This window comes from Entamoeba dispar, genomic scaffold (assembly GCF_000209125.1).
Source record: "Entamoeba dispar SAW760 scf_1105229464033 genomic scaffold, whole genome shotgun sequence".
Classification (NCBI taxonomy): domain Eukaryota; phylum Evosea; order Mastigamoebida; family Endamoebidae; genus Entamoeba; species Entamoeba dispar.
In genome coordinates, this window is record NW_001855990.1 from 15,124 (window position 1) to 29,822 (window position 14,699).

Sequence of the window (14,699 nt, forward strand, 5' to 3'; positions counted from 1 at the left end):
AATCAATCATCATCCATTCCATTTTTCATTTCTAATAATCGTTTTTCACCTTCATCAATACTTAATTCACTGTTTCTTGGATTTACATCATCTTCTAAAAAGCTTGCAGTTAGTCCTTCATCACCAAATCGTTTTGTGTATTTTTCAACTTCTTCTCTAACACGAGATGCTGCACGTTCTTTATCATTGTCAACAGAGTCAACAATACTTTGTTTTTTATTTTCTCTACTTGTTAATGTCCTCTAAAAAGCATTTTATTCTAAAAAACAAACATCAGTTCATAACTAAACGCCGATTTTCTATTTAGTGCAAATCGTTTATTACAAATTAATAATGATGTTGTTTCACCAATTGTTTGTAAACGTGCAGTAGAGCTTGTTCCTTTAAAACAGATTGGAGGTCTTGAAAAGAAATCAATTCTTCTCTTTGGTTTTGTTTGTTCTAAATACTTAAGATCATCTAAAGCACCAAACTCAATAGGATAGTCTTGAGGAATTCTTATTCTTACATTTCTACATCCGTTTGTTTTTGTGTTATAGGCTCTAAATACTATTTCAATGAAATCTTGTTGTTGCATAAAAGAATAGAAATTATATTGAGTTTTAGAAATTCATTGACTTACAAAAATAAAAATCTAAAAAAACAAATAAAATAAATATAAAAATGAAATCTTGTAATTTATAATGTTGTTGTTCTTTGCAATCATTGTTCTTTCTAATGGTATTACTACTCCTACAACTACCCCTGCTCAAGTTAATGTAACCTCTTCTAATAATACTATTCCTTTCAATAATACCGTTAATAATAATACTACTACTGTTCCAGTTAATACCACAAAAACAATTAACCCAATTCAAATGACTATTAACAAAATAAAGAAAAGTATGGACTCATCAAATAAAACAGTTAAACCTTCAGAAATTAAGGAACAAACAAAAAAATCACTTGAAGATTTAAAAAAGAAGAAACTTGAAGCAGAAGCAAAAAAAATAGCTGTTGCTAAGGCAGAAAAAATTAGTATAAAGAATAAAAATAAAGAACGAAAAGCTCGTGAACTAAAACAATTACGAGAAAAACAAAAGAAGCTTGAAGGATTTAATAAAAGAATTCAAAGTGAACAAATGAGGGACTATTTAAAGGAAAAAGAAATTATCAAAAAAAGATATAGAAAACAAATTAAACAATTATATAGTGATATGACTACTGAAACCGTTGATTATCCCTCTAAGTTTGCGAAGGAAATTAAAAAAATTATTGGTTAATTCAAATAACATTTTTTATAATTTATTTAGTTTTTTTATGTTATATTAGATATTAAATATCACTGAGAACTTATTTTATTTATCTTATGAGTTCAACAACAAAAAGGATATCTGTTGTTCTTTTAGGTGATCATGGGGTTGGAAAAAGTAGTGTAGCTACTCGATTCGCAACAAATGTGTTTATGTCTGATTATTCAATACATTCAAAACAAATACAAGTTTCCAGGGTTTCAGTTGATGGAACTGACTATGACATTGGTGTTATAGATACAAATGCAACAATGACAACTCAAAATGATGACCTAATAACGAAAGGAGACGCATTTATTGTCATGTACTCTGTCACAAACAAAGACTCATTTCTTCATTTGCCATTATATTTAAATCGTATTTACGAATTACGGAAAGACCATTCTAAATCAATTCCTATTATTATCGTTGGTAATAAATGTGATGAAAAGCGACGTGAAGTTGTCTATGAGTCAGGACAATTATTTTCAGATTCAATCTCATGCTTATTTATGGAAACATCAGCCTTAGACTATACTAATATTAATCACTTATTTGACATAATTGTTAGAGAATGGATTTCATTTCACCCAGAAGAGAATAACGCGTCGTGTGTTGTCGTTTGAAACCATGAACTTTTGAATAATCTATTAACACTATATTAGCTATGACCACTCTTTTATTTTTTTTAAAAACTCATAAAAGAAAAATCAATTAATGGCAACAGTCACAATCAAAAGGGCATAGTGGTGTATTTCCACCAAATTTATTTTTGTCAAGTCCAAGTTCTTCAAGCGTGTAAATACGATACCCTTCTTCAGTTCTTCTTATTTTTTTCTTTCCACCATTTTCTTCTCTTCTTTTAGCTTTTTCTTCTTCTTTTTGTTTTTCTTCAGCAGCCTTTCTTTGTTTTCCTTTCAACTCACTGAAAATATCATCAATATCGCTTTTAGCATCCCCTTTCTGTTTACTTTTTAGGTGTGTTGTTTTTTTAGGTTTTGTTTCTTTGCATGATTCTTTACTGATTTCAGTTTGAAAAGAAATTACTCTAGATGATTTACTACTCATTATGAAAATTAGATTTCTTTTCAGAGAATGAAAAAAAAAAGATGAACCCTTTTTCATTCTTAAACAAAAAAGTAAATTTAGTGGAATTGTAATGCCTTTGATTGTTTGACGTATTGGAATGGAATATAACCAAAAGCATAAACACATACTCCAAATAAAGCCACTGAAGTGATTCCAGTAGTTATTTTTTTAACTAACGGCTTTTGCATAAAAGAAACAATAACTTTTGAAGGAGTTACAAAGAGATAAATAGAAAGGTCAATAGTTTGCTGAATTTTTTCTTTAACCCAAAGGGCTGTTTTAATAATAATTATTAACGGGACTTTTTTCCAATTATTTGATGTGGTTGTTGTATGAATTGGTTCAATATCAATTATTTCGTCATCGTCATCACTTTCTTGAAAATTTACAATAGTATCTTTTTCTTCTTTTGGTTGTTCTTCTTGGCTAACAATAGGCCTTTCAGAATCACTCATTAGACTGAATAATTAAAAGAGATAGAATCTCTTGAAATTGATTTTTCTAAAAAGATTCATTTTTTTGAATTTTAAAAAAACACTTTTTTAAATAACAAAAATAAAAATAAAATAAATTTAAAAAAAAAGAACTTGAAAATAATTGTATTGAGAAATGGCTGAATATATTGATATGGATGTAGATGATGTTTTATCGTATGACGCTAAAACAGGCAGTACTAGCGTTGGAATGCCATTAATTATCGAATCATTTTTAGCGAGTTGTTCTGCATTAACTGGAATTGTTATATTGCATACTGAAAAAACAAATTCATATTGTAAAGCATATGCACTTCAATCAATCTTTCTATTTGCTGTATTTTTTATAGTTTCGTTACCATTTTTAATTTTATGTCTTGCTGTTGGTCATGCATTCCAAACAGTATATTTACTTCTTCTTCTCACTTATGTTATAATCAAATTATTCTTTGTTGTAATGGCTGTACTAAGGTCAAAGTCTGAATCATTTATAGGTATTCCAGGTCTTGCTACATGGATCTATTCAACTGCTGCACGTTATTAATAACAAAATATTTTACAATTCTCCAACTTTTTTTTGTTATAGAAACATAAAAAATAATAATAAATAACAGAAAATATTTTGCTTGAAGAAATATAAATAAAGTGAAAATAAAAAGGGTTTTAATAGGTTTTTTCCCTTTCTTAAATAGATAATAATCGTTCATGAGAAGAGCTCAATTCACATTATTTAAAGCACCTCATGAAAAAAGAGATAATGAGTTAGAGGGAAAATATTGGGACGACTTTACTCCTGTTTCATCTTACACATACCCTTCTCCTAAATGTATTAGATTTTCTCCTTCTCAAAAACAAACATTTGCTGTATGTAGTGGAATGAATGTGTTTGTTCATTCAAGTACAGAAAGTCAACCTAAAGTAATTACTCGACACAAAGATTTTGTTTATACCTGTGAATATAGAAATGATGGGGCTTTAATTAGTACTGGATGTGCAGATGGTAAAGTGCGTGTATTTGATTCAACTAATAAAACATTATTAAGGACATTATCTGGTCATTCTGCTGCAGTAAGAACTGTTTGTTGGGGTAAAGAAATGTTATATTCTAGTGGAGATGATATGGTAGTTAAGGCATGGGATTTTACTACTAAGTCAGTCATTGGTTCATATACCAATCATACAGACTCTGTTCGTTCTATAGTTCAATGTCCAACAAATCCATTTCTTATTGCATCTGGTTCTTATGATCATACAGTTGTTTTGTATGATACACGTTCAAAGAACTCAATTAATGTATTTAAACATAAAAATCCAGTAGAAGATATTGTATTCCATCCAGTTGGTACTTTAATTGCTGTTGCTAATGGGCAAATGATAACAGTATGGGATTCTACTACAGGTTCACAAATTTCAGATTATAGTTATCATACAAATCTTGTAACAAATATTCTTTTTGATACTGATGGAAATAGGTTATTCTCTTCATCATTAGACTGTTCAATTAATGTTTATGAAACAACAAATTATAGTAAATTACATAATCTTGTGTATCCATCACCAATTCTTTCATTTGACATGAATAAAGATTCTACCGCTTTTTCTGTGGGATTAACGAATGGAGAAGTTATTTTATTTGCAAAACAACAACCACAACAAGCAGAAAACCATTCTGCTTCATCAGCAAAATACTTCTTCCAAGGTAAAACCCAAACATCAGAAGAAAAAAAAGAACCTGAAATTAATAAAACTAAGAGCGATATTTCTGTAAATATCAGAAAATTTGATTACGATGATGCTCTTGATAAGGCATTGGCAACAAAAGATGAAACTATTATTATTTCTGTTATAAGAGAAATTTTATATAGAAACGGTTTAAAAATTGCATTATCTCGTCGTGATGAAAATACATTAGAACCTCTAATGACATTTTTAATAAATACACTTCCAAATCCATTACATACTAAAATTCTTGTTGAGGTCATGTCTCAGTTATTAGATTTATACGCTCAAGATCTTGGTAAAAGTGTTGTTTTTGATGAAATGTTCTTTAAAATGCAAAAAAGACTCGAAAAAGAAATTCAGCTAAATAAAAATATGCAACAACTTCTTGGTCAAATTGATTTAATTATTGGAGCTGCTGATTGTGCTAGAAGTAAAAGTGATTGAGTTAGATTTTTGTCATTGTTTATTCTTTTTTAAATCTTCTTCTTTCTCACTTTTCTTATTTTCTAATCTTCTTGAAAACTTGATTTAATAGATTTTTTTAATTCATAAATTTATTTATAGATTATGAAACATTTACAAGATCATAATAAATAAAAATTATTAAGAAGAAAGAATAATTGCGTTATATAAAACAAAAATAAAAAAGAAAAACAAGAAGGTAAAATTTTTGAAAGAAGAATAATTTCAATAAGAGAAAAGAAAGATGATAAAATTAATGATAAAGAGTAAATTATAAAAGTTTGTGAATATGGAATCGATACAATTGAGAGAGAGAGTAGAGAAAAGAAAGTGAATAGTAATAATAAGATAAATAAGTTATATTAGATATTAATCAATTATAAAAGTATTTTGGTTAGTATGAATAGAAGGACTAGTTAAGTTTGGGTTAGTTTCTTTTAGTTTGATATAAGCCTTTTGTAATATTTGTTGTTCGTAGTGTGTGAAATCGTTTAATGAGATTGAAGAATGAAGATATGTATTTTTTAAAATTTCGATATTAGAGTCTTTCAATTCATCATTAAACACATTCCCATGTTCACTTTTCATTTCAATTTTGGTTATTGTATCATCATTTTTAAATAAAACAAAACACATTTGGTCTTTAAGAGAAACACCAACAACATCTCCAAACGTCAAGCACTTCTGTCTGATGAATTCTTTGTTAAAATATCCTTTTGGTACTTTATTACTCCAAAAAATTCTAATAGATCGTTTAATAGATGATGGTGCTTTGTTTTGTCGATGAAAATACCATTTTTTGATTAATTTTGCAAATCTATCACCTTCAATTTGTTTATTATGTTTTTCAAACAACTCTTTTATTTTTTGTGATTCATGATATTGTTTTTCTTGTTGGAGAAGTTCATCAATCATCTTTTTTCTATTTGTTTCCATTTCTTCGATTAGTTTTCTTGTGGTTAATTGACTAGCAATCATTTTGTCGTACAAATTTCTTGTTTCAGTGTCAAGTAATGTGTCTTTGATTAATTGAAGTTTATGAAATTTGTCAAAGTCACTTGGTTGAGGGTCTTTAATTTTGTCTGGATGGATATGAAGTACTTTGGTTTTGTATGCTTTTCTAATTTCATAATTTGTGGCATCTTTAGAAATTCCAAGAAAGTCATAATAATTTAATGAATCAACCATAATTCAAAATAATTACATTATTTTAAGATGAAGTTATGAATAAATTTATTAAATAAGATAAAAAGATAATAATCAATAATACTAAAATCAATTTTTTTAAGAGTCTAATATCAAATACATATAATCTAATTCATTAGATTATATTTTATTTCAAATAAAGAAAATAAATAAAGAAATAATATAAAATTTAAATTAAAATAAATTAAAAAAAAATAAAAATAAAAATAAAGAAAAAAGATATAGTAAAAAGTAAAATAAATATTTCAATAAAAACAAACAAAGAAATTAATTAAATATCATGAAAACCATTAATACGAGAAGGATTAATTTGATTTGGAATAAATATAGGAGCAAGATAAGGTTGTTCAAGATCATCATCATACATAGGAATGATTGGATCATAATCTCTATTTGTTCCTTGATATTTTTTAATTTCTAAAGAATCTCCACATCTATCTCTACTCCAAAATTTAGTAGTTTGATCATGAGCACAAGAAGCTAATAAATGACCAACAGGATGCCATTGTAAATCCCAAATTGCACCATCATGAGCAACAGGAATTTCACCAATAGGTTTAGAATGTTCAGTATCCCAAAAATAAATAACACCATTTGCACCACCAGAAACAAAGAAATCTTCTTGAATTGGATGCCAATTAACAATTGTAACATCTTTCATATGTTTTTCAAAAATCATTAATGGTTTATTAAACATACGAATATCATGTAAAATTATTTTAAAATCTTTAGAACAAGTTAAAAACCATTTTCCATTTTTATTCCATCTAACTTTATTAATTTCAGTTTTATGAGGAGAAAACATACCTACTTTTTCTTTTAATCTTGGATCCCATATTCTTACTTTTCCTTTAGAACTACTAAGTAAAAGAGATTCTGTTGGATGCCAATCAACAGAATAAACTGCATTTTCACTTTCATCAAATCTAATTTCACAAATTTGTTTATTAAAATCCCAAATTCCAATTGTTTTATCATCACTACAACTTGCAAATCTAAGATCATTAGGTGAAAAACTTACTTCTCTAATAAGTTCACTATGTGCTGTTTTAAGAGTAACAACAGGTGCAAGTGATGGATTCCAATAAATAATACTACTACTTCCATTACTTCCTTGTTCTCCACTTACCATATGTCCTCCACTATGACTCCATGTCATACATCTTACAGCTGTATCATGTGCTCCACTTAAACATGCAAAATTAAATTGAAGACCATTCCAAAATGTAAATTCTCCTTTTTCATTCCCAGTAACAATTCTTCTTCCATCAGGAGTCCATCTCATACAATAAACTGGTGTTTTATTTTTATTAATTGATGTATGTACAAATTTTGTAGTTATATTAATTCCTGGATTTGAAGTACATAATATTGGTGGTTGAAGATATCTAGTATATGAATAATGTTGATGACAATAATTAATTCTACTTGTTTGACAATACATAGAATATGTTGAATCCATTTCTGAATGACAACAATTAAAATCAATACATCTTCTTTCTCCTTGATGTTGTGGTGGTTGATCAATAACACCTTTTTCTCCATGAAGCCATCTATCAAATAATGTTTCATCATATTTTTTCATAAGATCACTTTGTTTTTCAAAATAATCTTGATATTTTTTAAATTGATTACATTGTTCTTCTTCTGCCATTAAATATTAATTTATTTTCTTAGTTTATTATTTATTCTTTATTTTTTAAAAAAAAAATAAAATAAAATAAAATAAAGAAAACTAAAAAGAAAGAAGAAATATAAGAAGAAAAGAATGCAAAGTACACCAAATGAAGAAGCATGGGAAAGTAAATTTAGTGCATTACCATTTTTTAGTGATGAAGAACAAATTAAACAAGGGAGAGAATTATATAAAAGATATTTAGAAGAATATCCAACAGCAGTGAATAGATGGTGTGAATATATTGATTTAGAAATGAAATATGGACATAATGAGAGAGAAATAGAAGAAATATTCAGAAAATGTTTAGTTCAAGTACCAGATGTAGAGATAGCAAAAAGATATATTAAATATATTAATACATGTTATGATGATACAGAAAGGGAAGATATTGATGATATTGAATTAGCAAGATTTAAGAAAATTCAAGAAGGAGCATATTCATATGCAATCAAAATAGTTGGACTTGATTTAAATGCAATAACAATATATCGAGAATTTATAGAATTTTTATCAAAAAGTAGAAGTAATGAAGTTACAATGAAAATAATAATGCATAATTTAACAAGAATACCAATGAATGAACGACAAGAAATGTATTTAGAATATGAAGAAAAACTTGATGAAGAAGAAAAGAAAATTGAACATCAAATATTTGAAACAACAAAAACAAGTCAAATGAGATTAACAACATATTATAATAGAATTGAACAACAAAAAAAAAGTGATCATATTAATTATTGTACAAAATCAAAAAGTATAAGAAGTAAAAGTTTACTTTTAACATATATTGAAACAATAAATTATGAAAGTATGATAGAAGGACAACCAAGATATGAAGATGGAAAATATACAATAAATGGTACAGATAAACAATATGAAAATTGTCCACATTCTATTCAAATGAAAGCAAAACAAGAAAGAATTTATTATACAATGAATAAAATGTTATTAACATTTTATAGATATCCTCAAGCATGGATAATATGTGCACAATATTTTCAAAGAAGAGGAAATATTGAATTAGCAATAAATTTTCTTGAAAGAGGAAGAGCTGCTGTTAATTGTCCATTATTAAAATTATATCAATCATTTTGTTTAATGATTCAAGGAAATATTGAAAAAGCACTTTCTTTATTAAATAATCAATCTGAATTAGAACAAATTTTTAAATTAAAAATTGCTGCTAAAGCTTATAAAATTAATGATTTTAGAAAATTTTTTATTGATATTCAATCTAATTTAAAACCTTATGCTTTTATTGTTGCTACTGAAATTGAATATTTTATCTTTGGAAGAAAAACTGCTTCTTTAAAACTCTTTCAACTTGCTTTAAAACGTTATCCTAATAGTCTTCCTATTATTAAAGCTTATTATCGTTTCCTTAATTTAATTACTCCTTCTCGTTTTATCCCAAATGCTTTAAAATCTTATGGTGATTTTGATTTAGATCTTTATATGAAAAATGCTATTCTTCTTAAATTTAATCATCTTCCTAAACCAAAAGATACTAATCTTTTCCTTATCTCTCATCGTTTAATAAATTCTATTGGTGAATCTTTTGATGATCATCAAATCTCTGATGATTCTTCTCTTTCTCATTTCAATTGGAAACCAATCAAACCTGAACTCAATAAAGATATTCTTAAAGAATTGATTTACATCCTTCCTCCTCCAAATCTTTATCGTGGTAAAAAAATAGATATTCTTCAATTATTGGATATTCTTAATAATCTTGTCAATTAATTTTACTTAATTTTTTTCATATTATTCAAATTTATTATTTAAATAATAATAACATAAAATTTATTTTATTCTTTTAAATTTAATTATTTCAAATTATTTTGTTATAAAAATTTAAAACAATAATGTATTGATAATAACAATTAAATAATTCAATAATCAACTTATTTTAAAATCACAATTAAAGAAAGATTTTTTTATGTTATTTGAAAAATACTTGAAATTTGATTCAAAGACCTTTTAATTATCACTGATTAGTGATTGAAATAATGAAAGGATAAAACCTAGAATAGAATTATAATTAAACTAAGGAAATATTAAAAAAACAAAAAAAAAGAGAATAATTATCTTATAGAAATTCATCTAAGAAATTAAGAATTATCTATGACAACAATCAGATATATTAATTGTTCTGAAAAATATTTAGGATATAAAATTGAAATAGGGACAAAATTAAAAATAATTGTACCATATGGAACATATCCAGATGAGATTGAAGTTGAAACAAATTATAGTAATGAAGAAAAATTTCAAGGAAATAAATTTTATAAATTAGAAAGGTTTGTAAATTTAAATTAATATATATATATAAAGAATAATAAAAAAATAATAAAGATAGTGAATCAAAAGAAGGAATATATCAATTTGAAAGTATAATTTTAATTAAAAAATCAGGAGTATTTAAAATAAGAATTAAAAAAAAGAAAGAAAAAAATAATAATATTAAAACTATTTATTTTAATGTTTATCCTCAAATTAAAATTGGAAATAAAAACATTAAAATAAATGGATTAACAATTCAAACACATATTGTTAAAATAATGGGAAAAATTGATAAATGGGAAGAACATTATAAAACAATGAAAAAATGTGGATATAATTGTATTCATTTAACACCAATTCAAAAAATAGGACCAAGTGGATCAGCATATTCTATTAGTGAACATTTAGATATAGAAAAAGAAATATTTGAAGAAGAAGAAATAAGTAAAGAAGAAAAATATCAAAAAATTAAAGAAAGTATTTATCAATTAAGAAATAAATATCAAATAGGAAGTATAATTGATATTGTATTAAGTCATATTTCATCAAAATCACCAATAGTAATAGAACATCCAGAAATTTGTTATACTATTGAAAATTATCCACATTTAAAAATAGGATATAAATTTGATTCATTAATTCATCAATGTATTAAAGATATTATTAAAGATAAATATCCAAATGGAATAGGTATTTTTCAAAGAAAAGAAGATGTTTATAAATTTATGAAATATTTTAAAGAAAAATATATTATTCCAGGAGAATTTTGGTTATATTATGTTATTAATGTAAATAAACATAAAGAAGAATATTTAAAATATGAAAAAGAACATAAAGAAGCAAAAAGAGGAAAAGAAGGAAATGCAGAAGAATTAGCTAAAAGATTAGAAAAATATATAATGACAGATGGAAGTTATGAAAAGAATCATATTAGAATTAATATTGAAAAAGGATTTGAAGTAGTTCCTAATATAGAAGGATTTATAAAAGCAATAGATATAATAAATGTAGATAATTATAAAAAATATGATGAAGATATAAATACAGCAATTGAAAATTGTATTAATACAATTATGTATAAATGTTTTGATGAAAAAGGACCAAAAATAGAAAAAGTAAGTGAAGAAGAACATATTTTACCATATTATTTTGAAGTAATAGATGGAATAAATAGTAAAGGAGAAAAAGTTCATATAGTTGCAGCACATCATGGATGGGTATTTGGAGGAGATCCATTTTTTGATTTTGTTGGAGATAATAAATCAAAAGTATATATTAGAAGAGAAGCTATTGTATGGGAAGATTCATTAAAATTAAATTATGGAAAAAAATATGAAGAAAATAAATTTCTTTGGGATTATATGGTAGAATATGGAATATCTAATGCAAAAATATTTAATGGATTTAGACTTGATAATTGTCATAGTGTTCCATTAGAAGCATTAGAATTTATAATAGAAAAATCAAGAGAAGTTAATCCAGAATTAATTGTTCTTGCAGAATTATTTTCAGATAATCAAGAAGCAATAATGGAATATGTTATTAAATGTGGAATACAAGGATTAGTTATAGAAGGACAAAGAGGAAAAAATCCAGAAGAATTAAAAGAAATTGCATATCAAAGTGGATGGTTTAAACCAGTAGGAGGTATTTTAGAAGAAAGTCTTTATGAAGAATTAGAAGCAGAAATTCAAAGAATAGATGGATGGACATATGATTTAACACATGATAATGAACCAAAAGAAGGAAATAGAAATAATAATGAAGCACTTTCAACAGCAGGAGTTGTTTGTATGACAATAGGATGTATAGGAAGTACAAGAGGATATGATGAATTAGTTCCATATAGAATTGATTGTGTAAAAGAAGAAAGAAAATATAAAATATATAATTGGGAAATAGAAAATACAATAGGAATTTCAGAAGGAAAAAAAATAATGAATGAATTACATGAATATATGGGAAATGAAGGATATAAAGAATTTTATTGTGAAAATAAAGAAAATATAATTTCATTAACAAGAAGAAATCCTAAAACAAATAAAAGTATTGTAATGTATGTTCATACATCATTTAAAGGAAATTATTCAACAAATCCAAATATAAAAGAATATAATATTCCAAATTATCAAATAGATAAATTTATATTTTTTGGATCATTAACTACAGGAATATTAAATAATATTGAAAATAAAGAAAAAGAAATTAATGGATATCAATGTATTTGTGATATTACAAAAGATTATAATAATATTAAAAATTTTGTTGAAATTAAAAATAATAATAATGGAGTTGAAATAAAATTTAAAAAATTTCCAACAGGAAGTGTTATTTGTTTTGAATTAAAATTAATAAAAACATTAAAAAAAAATTGGGAAATTCCAAAAGTTCAATTAACATCAAATGAAATAAATGAAATTTTATTTGAATCACCAGAAGAAATGGGAGTTAATAAATTTGAAATAACAGAAGGAAAATATTTAAATTTTATTGGAATAGGAGGAATAATACCATTATTAAGTAATAATCTTTCAGAACCAATTTATCAAAAATTAAGAGAAGGAATATTAGAACATCTTATACCATATTTAACACAAAATATGAAAAAAAATAAATTAGGAGAATATATTAAAAAAGAATTAGAAGAAATAAAAGATTATCCAAAATTTTTAATTCCAACATATTTTACAGCATTTATTAAAAAAATATATAATTTTATTGTTCAAGGAACATTTGAAGGACAATTAAGAAAAACAGCACTTCAATTTTATTTAAATTGTAAAGGAACACCACTTATTAATGAAGGATTAATTCCAGAATATATTCATATTGAAAAAGAATCATTATGTGCAGGATTTCCACATTTTAATACTGGTTATATGAGAAATTGGGGAAGAGATACATTTATATCATTAAGAGGATTATTACTTCATACAAAAAGATTTAATGAAGCAAAAAATATTATTAGAGGATATTTATGTGCTATGAGACATGGACTTATTCCTAATTTACTTGATGGAGGAAATCATTCAAGATATAATTCTAGAGATGCAACATGGTTTTGTATGAGTTCTATTGTAGATTATTGTACAATGGTACCAAAAGGAATAGAAATTTTAAAAGAAACAATTTATAGATTAGATTCAAGTCATGAAGGAATTACAAGAATTAATAAAAATAAAAAAAAAGTAATGACTGTTGCTGAATGTATGCAAGAAATTTTAGAAGAACATGCAAATGGAATTCATTTTAGAGAATATAATGCAGGACCACAAATTGATTCAGTAATGACAAGTGAAGGTTTTAATATTGATATTGAAACAGATTTATCTACAGGTATTATTAAAGGTGGAAATGAATGGAATTGTGGAACTTGGATGGATAAAATGGGAAGTAGTCAACGTGGAGGTAATATGGGACATCCAGGAAGTTCTAGAGATGGTGCAGATGTTGAAATTGAAGGATTATTAATGAAAGTATTACATTGGATTAATACATCTAAAGTATTCCCTTATGATTGTGTTAAAGTAAAAATGTATGGTGATTATTCATATCAAAATTGGGAAAATTTATTATATCATAATTTTCATAAATATTTTTATATTCCAAAAGAATTTAATCAAGATAAAGAATATTGTATTGATACTACTATAGTTAATAAGAGAGGAATTTATAAAGATGTTTATGGAAGTAAAAAGAAATGGCCTGATTATCAATTAAGACCTAATTTTTTAATTACATTAGTTGAAGCTCCAAATTTATTCATTGATCATCTTGATAAAGTTAAAGATGCTTTAAAAATTGTAAGAAAATATTTATTAGGTCCTCTTGGAATGAAAACTCTTGATCCTACTGATTGGAATTATAAACCTGATTATTATAATATTGATACTGATGATTATTCAACAGCAAATGGTTTAAATTATCATAATGGTCCTGAATGGATTTGGCCTTACGGTTATTATGTTATGGCAATATTAATTTATAACCCTGATAATTTAAATAAAGATGATTTACAAAGATATTGTAGATCTTTATTATCTAATCATTATAATTATATCATTCATGACAAATGGTTAAGTCTTCCTGAATTAACAAATTATAATGGTGCAAAATGTTTTGCTTCATGTGATTCACAAGCATGGAGTATAGCTACAATTCTTGATGCTACTATAAGAATTGAACAACTCTAATTAACTTATGGGTTTTATTTTATTTTTCTTTTTTTTTTAAATTCTTCCTTTCTAAATTTTTAAATTGATTTTATTTCATTTCATTTATTTTTTAATAACTATTTGTTCTTCTTTTCTTTATTATTATTATTATTATTATTATTCCTTTTAATGTTATGTATTGTTATTATTTTGTTTTATTATTCTTCAGTTTAATGACTTTTATATTGAAAAATAACTTGATTAAAAGTTAATTTTTACAAACAATCAAAATATTTAATTTTAATTGACAAAATAAACCAAATGTATTTAACTCATTTTAACATCATTTATAAATAAAAAA

At 25.0% G+C, this 14,699-nt stretch overlaps 12 protein-coding genes across 12 annotated transcripts in view, besides 21 other annotated features; 6 read left to right on the forward strand and 6 right to left on the reverse strand.

The window, feature by feature from the left end:
• Nucleotides 1-2: 2 nt before the first annotated feature.
• On the reverse strand, nucleotides 3-577 carry EDI_161540 (uncharacterized protein; the record flags this gene model as incomplete). The annotated part of the gene is made up of 2 exons (XM_001741750.1): nucleotides 3-225; nucleotides 273-577. 2 exons carry the CDS (start codon nucleotides 575-577, stop codon nucleotides 3-5), a joined length of 528 nt encoding a protein of 175 aa, XP_001741802.1.
• Nucleotides 578-622: 45 nt separating this feature from the next.
• Nucleotides 623-669: a microsatellite.
• Nucleotides 670-683: 14 nt separating this feature from the next.
• EDI_161550 (uncharacterized protein) lies at nucleotides 684-1,262 on the forward strand (the record flags this gene model as incomplete). The annotated part of the gene is made up of 1 exon (XM_001741751.1): nucleotides 684-1,262. One exon carries the CDS (start codon nucleotides 684-686, stop codon nucleotides 1,260-1,262), a length of 579 nt encoding a protein of 192 aa, XP_001741803.1.
• Nucleotides 1,240-1,322: a sequence feature (AT_rich).
• A 26-nt stretch (nucleotides 1,323-1,348) lies between these two features.
• On the forward strand, nucleotides 1,349-1,897 carry EDI_161560 (uncharacterized protein; the record flags this gene model as incomplete). Its single annotated transcript, XM_001741752.1, has 1 exon — nucleotides 1,349-1,897. One exon carries the CDS (start codon nucleotides 1,349-1,351, stop codon nucleotides 1,895-1,897), a length of 549 nt encoding a protein of 182 aa, XP_001741804.1.
• An 88-nt stretch (nucleotides 1,898-1,985) lies between these two features.
• EDI_161570 (uncharacterized protein) lies at nucleotides 1,986-2,339 on the reverse strand (the record flags this gene model as incomplete). Its single annotated transcript, XM_001741753.1, has 1 exon — nucleotides 1,986-2,339. One exon carries the CDS (start codon nucleotides 2,337-2,339, stop codon nucleotides 1,986-1,988), a length of 354 nt encoding a protein of 117 aa, XP_001741805.1.
• Nucleotides 2,084-2,165: a microsatellite.
• A 77-nt stretch (nucleotides 2,340-2,416) lies between the features above and the next one.
• EDI_161580 (uncharacterized protein) lies at nucleotides 2,417-2,815 on the reverse strand (the record flags this gene model as incomplete). The annotated part of the gene is made up of 1 exon (XM_001741754.1): nucleotides 2,417-2,815. The coding sequence occupies one exon, from the start codon at nucleotides 2,813-2,815 to the stop codon at nucleotides 2,417-2,419; it is 399 nt and encodes a 132-aa protein (XP_001741806.1).
• A 90-nt stretch (nucleotides 2,816-2,905) lies between these two features.
• Nucleotides 2,906-2,957: a microsatellite.
• Nucleotides 2,958-2,969: 12 nt separating this feature from the next.
• Nucleotides 2,970-3,377, forward strand: EDI_161590 (uncharacterized protein; the record flags this gene model as incomplete). Its single annotated transcript, XM_001741755.1, has 1 exon — nucleotides 2,970-3,377. One exon carries the CDS (start codon nucleotides 2,970-2,972, stop codon nucleotides 3,375-3,377), a length of 408 nt encoding a protein of 135 aa, XP_001741807.1.
• Nucleotides 3,378-3,423: 46 nt separating this feature from the next.
• Nucleotides 3,424-3,444: a sequence feature (AT_rich).
• Nucleotides 3,445-3,538: 94 nt separating this feature from the next.
• EDI_161600 (uncharacterized protein) lies at nucleotides 3,539-4,999 on the forward strand (the record flags this gene model as incomplete). Its single annotated transcript, XM_001741756.1, has 1 exon — nucleotides 3,539-4,999. The coding sequence occupies one exon, from the start codon at nucleotides 3,539-3,541 to the stop codon at nucleotides 4,997-4,999; it is 1,461 nt and encodes a 486-aa protein (XP_001741808.1).
• Nucleotides 5,000-5,081: 82 nt separating this feature from the next.
• Nucleotides 5,082-5,162: a sequence feature (AT_rich).
• Nucleotides 5,163-5,386: 224 nt separating this feature from the next.
• EDI_161610 (uncharacterized protein) lies at nucleotides 5,387-6,205 on the reverse strand (the record flags this gene model as incomplete). The annotated part of the gene is made up of 1 exon (XM_001741757.1): nucleotides 5,387-6,205. The coding sequence occupies one exon, from the start codon at nucleotides 6,203-6,205 to the stop codon at nucleotides 5,387-5,389; it is 819 nt and encodes a 272-aa protein (XP_001741809.1).
• A 38-nt stretch (nucleotides 6,206-6,243) lies between these two features.
• Nucleotides 6,244-6,305: a sequence feature (AT_rich).
• Nucleotides 6,306-6,357: 52 nt separating this feature from the next.
• Nucleotides 6,358-6,464: a microsatellite.
• Nucleotides 6,465-6,494: 30 nt separating this feature from the next.
• Nucleotides 6,495-7,877, reverse strand: EDI_161620 (polyadenylation factor subunit, putative; the record flags this gene model as incomplete). Its single annotated transcript, XM_001741758.1, has 1 exon — nucleotides 6,495-7,877. The coding sequence occupies one exon, from the start codon at nucleotides 7,875-7,877 to the stop codon at nucleotides 6,495-6,497; it is 1,383 nt and encodes a 460-aa protein (XP_001741810.1).
• Nucleotides 7,876-7,925: a sequence feature (AT_rich).
• Nucleotides 7,926-7,964: a microsatellite.
• Nucleotides 7,965-7,991: 27 nt separating this feature from the next.
• EDI_161630 (uncharacterized protein) lies at nucleotides 7,992-9,644 on the forward strand (the record flags this gene model as incomplete). Its single annotated transcript, XM_001741759.1, has 1 exon — nucleotides 7,992-9,644. The coding sequence occupies one exon, from the start codon at nucleotides 7,992-7,994 to the stop codon at nucleotides 9,642-9,644; it is 1,653 nt and encodes a 550-aa protein (XP_001741811.1).
• Nucleotides 9,639-9,817: a sequence feature (AT_rich).
• A 208-nt stretch (nucleotides 9,818-10,025) lies between these two features.
• On the forward strand, nucleotides 10,026-14,377 carry EDI_161640 (uncharacterized protein; the record flags this gene model as incomplete). Its single annotated transcript, XM_001741760.1, has 2 exons — nucleotides 10,026-10,201; nucleotides 10,261-14,377. The coding sequence occupies 2 exons, from the start codon at nucleotides 10,026-10,028 to the stop codon at nucleotides 14,375-14,377; spliced, it is 4,293 nt and encodes a 1,430-aa protein (XP_001741812.1).
• Nucleotides 10,208-10,364: a microsatellite.
• Nucleotides 10,899-10,939: a sequence feature (AT_rich).
• Nucleotides 10,986-11,056: a microsatellite.
• Nucleotides 12,426-12,472: a sequence feature (AT_rich).
• Nucleotides 12,525-12,557: a sequence feature (AT_rich).
• Nucleotides 12,877-12,904: a sequence feature (AT_rich).
• Nucleotides 13,351-13,372: a sequence feature (AT_rich).
• Nucleotides 13,749-13,789: a sequence feature (AT_rich).
• A 12-nt stretch (nucleotides 14,378-14,389) lies between the features above and the next one.
• Nucleotides 14,390-14,468: a microsatellite.
• A 26-nt stretch (nucleotides 14,469-14,494) lies between these two features.
• Nucleotides 14,495-14,561: a microsatellite.
• Nucleotides 14,562-14,681: 120 nt separating this feature from the next.
• Nucleotides 14,682-14,699, reverse strand: part of EDI_161650 (uncharacterized protein) — a gene marked incomplete at both ends in the record, with an annotated part of 415 nt that continues 397 nt past the window's right edge. Inside the window, one exon of the mRNA XM_001733511.1 lies at nucleotides 14,682-14,699. This exon is cut by the window's right edge and continues 219 nt beyond it. Within this exon, the coding sequence (XP_001733563.1) occupies nucleotides 14,682-14,699 (18 nt within the window).